The 6,000-nt window shown below is 39.7% G+C and overlaps 1 protein-coding gene across 1 annotated transcript; it reads right to left on the bottom strand.

The window, feature by feature from the left end:
- Positions 1-3,098: 3,098 nt before the first annotated feature.
- On the bottom strand, positions 3,099-4,967 carry LOC120417412 (60S ribosomal protein L19). Its single transcript, XM_039579454.2, has 3 exons — positions 4,916-4,967; positions 4,344-4,450; positions 3,099-3,768 (listed from the first exon to the last, which is right to left on the bottom strand). Exons 1-3 carry the CDS (start codon positions 4,918-4,920, stop codon positions 3,266-3,268), a joined length of 615 nt encoding a protein of 204 aa, XP_039435388.1. The 5' UTR covers positions 4,921-4,967; the 3' UTR covers positions 3,099-3,265.
- Positions 4,968-6,000: the final 1,033 nt, after the last annotated feature.

Below are 6,000 nucleotides of genomic sequence, written 5' to 3'. Positions count from 1 at the left end.
TCACTTCATATCTAAACATCCACTAACTAACTAAATCCTATAGATTGTTTTGCTTGAATTTGAGAATTTTAGAGGTATATTTTATTTATTATTCTTCAAAAATATTATTCAAACAATTTTTCCATCAAGCACTTTAAAAATCACTCAGTTTCCTTCAAAACAGAACCTACCCAGAAATCAGTAAATGGGGCATCCGTCCGAGCTGAGTGAATTTCACTCAGTTTCGCGTACGCAGTTGGTTTCGTTGCCTGACAAAATTTAACCTCACTTTATTTTTGTGTACGTACACGCAATACATACGCACGTAGATAACCCTATCGAGAAATTGAAAAGAGAGATGTGAGCCGGTACATGGAGTTAAACTTTCACAACGGTCATGGTAAACTTAACAGAAGCTTGATAGAAATTTTATCTCCATGTTGCACTTTTAATTTCTCGATAGGCTGGATTTTGGCTTGGACAAGGCGAGGGATGGGACACAGCTCCCTTTTGGAAATTCACAATCAATGTTCTGATTAGCCAATACAGAGCGGATTCGCTAATTCGTATGAGTGAATCCAAATTCGCTTATTGGAACGACTGACAGCTGTCAAAAGCTTGAAACCACCAGTCTGGAAATTGTCGAACAATCGGGTTGAAACGTCATCATCAGTTTGACTACTGCTTTTAACGGTTGAGTGCTTTTTAATTCGAATACGTTCAAATTAGCAAGCATTCGAATTAGCGGACATGCAAAGTAGCGAAATTCGAATTAACGAATCCGCTCTGTAATAGAAATCTAGAGTTTTTATATAAAGGTCCTTATTGGAAGCGTTCTTTTATTACGTAAAGTAAATAAAAAATTGAGAAATTGAAAAATTAGAAAAAAAATCTAAGAAAATTCCTAATTGGAATAAAGAAATTAAAAAAATTAAATCTAATCTAATCAGACCCTAGCGCAGCCAATCTTTCGAAGGGATCCTGGAGAGTGCCTTAGGTTAGATGACGCCTAGCACTCTTCTTGTCATTTATTAACGTTTGTAGTGCGCCATTGCATCGGAATGCATTGAAACAACACAAGCGTTAAAGCGGCCAGGCCTACTGCGTAAAGCCGTATCGCAGAGATGACTCATAATTGGGTTGAGTTTGAGCACTGAGTGTTCGAACAACAACACAATTCTGAATCGACAGGGAAGGAAGAAGCGTGGGGACACACCACCATACGCTCCGAGATTTTGGTAGTATTCGTTGGGAGCACCATGCTGAGAAGGTTTGGTACTCCGGGACCCTCTGGGATGGGACATTGTATTTCCACGAATGCCCTGGACACTATTTGCCGTGGTTATAGCGCCACAACTCGCTCTCTGTAACACTATTCCTAATTCCAGTCCAAGCTCACCACCAAGTCGTCATGGCCTAGTGGTTATCATTTTTGCTTAGCAATCCAAAGAACAGGGGATTGAACCCCACCTCGAGCGACTTTGATTTTTCGTTCATTTCATCATTTCAAATTTAAGTGTTCTTAACTTTCTCGTTGGGAGCAGATGGGAATCGATCCCAGAACCATTCACTTACAAAGCGAACACCGTAACCAGTCAGCCACGGCCACTCCTCAGAATAAAGAAATTAAAAAAATTAAAGATTAAAAACTGTTAACAAATTAAATTAAAAAATTCTAAAAACCAAATTGAACTGAAAAATACATGAATTCAGAAATTGTAACATTTTAAAATAAGAGATCCATTTAAATTTGGTGTTTTTATTAGAATTTAACAGGTCTGTTCCAGGATATTACATTTGCAATTCAGAGATTTGGAGAACATTTCAACTGAGATCAATTCATAAGCCATAGCAGGGAGGGTACATAATTCTAAGTTTAAGTTTTGATTTTGCTGAGTACTCTTTAAAGGAATTTTCTTTGAGAAAAAAAATCCTAGATCTTAAATTATAGATTCTATAACTGAAAAAAGGTAATTAATAAACAAATATTCAAAAATTGAAAATAAACTAAAATTTAGAAATTTAAGTACTGAAAAAAATACGACGTCTTCTCCAAACATTATCAACATTCAAACTCAAAACTTGAGATCTTAATTTTTCCTAGATACAGTCCGTTCTCGATTATCTAAAAATCGGTTATCCGAAAGCTTCAGTAAGAATTATGGATAATCAAAGCATTAAAAATTTATTTATTCAGTCCAAATTCGATTACCCGAAGCCTCGATTAGTTATTTAATGTTTCGATTATCCGAAGTTCGATTTTCCGAAATGTTTTCGAGGCCTTCGGATATTCGAGTCTGGACTATAGTTTCGAGGTTAAATTTAGATTCAGTGTCTTCAAATTATTTAAACTCGACCTGTTGGTTGCCTAACAAATTGCCAATTTAAATGTAACAGTATCCCAATGCCTATATTTAAAGATTTCAACGTGGTTTATGGTGTCCAGAATTTATAAAAAAGGTTTACTATTGAATCAATTCAATGTTTTAAAAATGCAGAGAATTTGCAAGCAAAGTGAGCGATTCCCTAACACCGACGGAAATGTCAAGTACCTAGAATACATGAAATTCGTCACCGAACAAGCGCTTCCCTAACACGGATCTGAACTTGCATGCAATTTTGAAGGAAATATTGCGTATATCAAACCCATTATTGAATTTATAGTACTTCTCGGTAAACTAAACTACGTTATTCAACGCCATTCCGATTACAAGTTTAACACACCGCTTTTGAAAAATCGTGTCGTGACACCTTTCTTGAGCCTTTTTACGAAGAATGTCGTCTTAAGGCTCTATTACGGGGTAGAAATCCAAAATTACGCTAAGCGAAATGAAACGCTTGAAGATGAAACACCCACACCCGTCTCGTGACGTGCTATTTAAGTATCTGAAGTTCTTCGTCTTGATGATTATCCTTGTAGCATTACCACTGCCCCTCTTTTTTATAAAACTGCAAATAAGATAGAAGACCAAGTCAAATTGTGTTAGGTGGATCAAATGACAGAATGCGAGTCATCTGCTGAACTAAACGAATGACAATTAACTGCTGCTGAAAATATCCTAAGGGCAGACCAAACCTCGGAAAAGGACTTTCTCAATTGACCATCAGAAAACTGCAACTTTTTCTCATTCCGAAGAGGTATATTTAAAACCGTGCAGCTTCAAACATATCTCCCCCAATCCAGGAGTGCTTTTGTATTTTGTTTTTTTCTGTATCTTTGCCTTAAAATACCTTAAACTTCTCGCTCGCTCACACACGATCAAACAAAGCGCACGAAACGCGGTGTTTACTTCTTGCCGGTGGCCGCAACCTGCTGCGCGCTCTCCTCCTCCTTGGCGATGGTCTGCAGCAGCTCCTGCTTCTTGTTGGCGATGCGCTCCTCGCGGCGCTTGCGGGCCTCGCGCACCTTGGTACGCTTGGCTTCGGCCTGGTCGCTCAGCATCTTGCTGCGCGCCTTCTCGGCCTTCCGCTTGTGGATGTGCTCCATCAGGATGCGCTTGTTCTTGAACACGTTACCCTTCGCGCGCATGTACAGATCGTGGTACAGGTGGCGGTCGATCTTCTTCGCCTCGCGGTACTTCTTGAGCAGGCGACGCAGCACGCGCATACGGTTCATCCACAGCATCTTCTGGGGCATACGCGCGTTCGCCGTACCCTTCCTCTTGCCGTAGCCGCAGTGGCGGCCCTTGCGGCGCGCGATTGTGTTCTTGCGGACACGGTAACGCGAGTGCACCACCACCGGCTTCTTGATGATCAGACCATCCTTGATCAGCTTGCGGATGCTCTGGCCTGCGTGGGAGGGGGGAGAGGGCGGAAAAGGATTAGTTTCTCTCGGTGTTAGGAATCAATTAAACAGTTTCTGGCATATTTCTTCAGTATGAACCAAACTTTGAATGTCTTCAGGTCAAGTGATTGACGCTCAGAAGGATGTGTGAAAGTATTCATCATGGAAAATATGCCAGGCGAGAAATTGCTTCTGTTTCAATTGATTGCTCAAGATTTAAAATTTAGATCGAGGATTTAAGTAGCTTTCTATCACTACACGGTTGCCAGATCTTCAATGTTCACGTCTTATCGAAGAAATCTATGTTTTAAATACTTATTTATTGAACACCAGTTCTCTAGAAGTTGTCTTCACAAAAATGAAAGAATCGAGCATTTCTTATTTGACTAAACTTTAAGAAAGTACTCATAACATTGGACAGAGTTGCCAGATCACCAATCTTTGTTTTTATTGAAAACGTATTCCAACTTTTTCACTATTCGCGATTTTATCAAAATCCTTGCTACAAAAACTCTTGAACAAATCCATTAAACAGAACCAGTTTCCGGAACACAACCAAAAAAACAATAAAAATACTCACGGGAGTTGGTGTTTCCAATCTCGTTGATTTCGTTAGGATCCAACCAGACCTTCTTCTTGCCACATCGCATAACCGAGGCTGCCAGCCTCTTCTGGAGCTTGAGGGAACTGTGGAAAAGGAAAAATAGAACCAAATCAATCCAAGCATGCCACAGACCGGAGGAGGTTAGAGATAAACAAAAGAAAATAACAATCTGTCAAGAAGTCACGGCCAAGTGTGATCAAAACGAGGAATTTCCACTAAAAATTCGCAGCAAAACCAAAATTTCACCATAATCTCAGGAATCATTTCCCAATCGCACGCAATTCACTGGCAATGTCGGCACTTCACGTAAAAAACGCACACGAAGCCGAATCTGACGGGGCCTTCGCCCTTCCTCCATTAGAATTCTGTTGTGTCGCCAAAGGCACCAAAATGCCAATCACCCAAAACACCGCAAAAATCGCCGAAAATTCACGAAACCTTCACGCGCCGTCCGCGCCACTAGTTAATCCATCGTTTGATCACACTTTTGCGCCGGCTTGCGACCATTTTCACGCAGAAATTCAGCAAAATTCGAGCGGCCGTCGTACCTCATGTTGCTTGTTGTTTCCTCGCAGAAGTAAAAAGAAAGCTCCTGTCGGCCGGGCGGAAGTACTACACAGCGCGACCGCTGACGAGCGGCTGTCAGATTGGGCAGAAAGCTGTGGCTGTCACTTTGAAAGCTCTGTAAGGAATTTATTTTTTGATTATCGCGAGTCAAGTTGCATTCTCAAATTACATTTTTTTAAAGGAAATTTTAGAATTTAAAGCATTAGGGGGCGCAATTAACTAATTTAGTATTATTTAAGTATTTATTTATTGAAAACAACCTCACAAAATTGAATTTTTCAGCGCAGTCTAAAATCTGCAGCAATACGATATTTCTGTAGCACATAGTGAAATTTGAAGCGGCGCTGCACGATGATAAAAAACGGAAATACCTTTGAATCGACTGTTGATGCTAGTACAGAGTGAATTCACTAATTCGAATGGAACTTCATTCAAACTCGCGAAATCGATCTCGCTAATGGAATACCCGATTCAACTGGTAGTTTGACAGTTCGCTCCATAAGAAATACATTGCTCACTACCAATCGCGTCTAGAGACCCTAAATAGGGAGACTGGTCTAAGTTTGCTAAATCGATCTGGCAACGTATGTTTTGAGCTTGGCAACACTGATAAGTTTTGCTGGGCGTAAAGGCAAATGCTCGTTTGGATACGTCAAACTCGCGTCTGTTTGGGTACGTCAAATTCACTTCGTCCAGTCTCCCTATTTAGGATCTCTAATCGCGTCGGGTACTCCATTGGGTCCTCCCGAGCAGACGGAAATAACATGGGAATAACATTTTTTGATATTTGAAAATACTAGGCCAATAACATTTTATGTTATTTATAACAAGATTTGTTATTCGTCGTTATGATTTACTTGTTATTGGATCGTTATTGCAATAACAGACAGATAACACTTTTAGTTATTTTTCGAACAAATCTTTGTTATTATTTTTTGTTATTTTAACAACTAATCCGATCATCCCAATAACGGTTGGAGTTATTCTTCCATAACAAAAAATGTTATTTCAAAGTTGTTTTGGCTCTCAACCAATATCAGACCAATAACAAATTTTGTTATGATAA

Source organism: Culex pipiens, chromosome 3 (assembly GCF_016801865.2).
Source record: "Culex pipiens pallens isolate TS chromosome 3, TS_CPP_V2, whole genome shotgun sequence".
Lineage (NCBI taxonomy): Eukaryota > Metazoa > Arthropoda > Insecta > Diptera > Culicidae > Culex > Culex pipiens.
The sequence above is the reverse complement of the archived record's forward strand: the minus strand, read 5'-3'. Positions and strand labels throughout refer to the sequence as shown.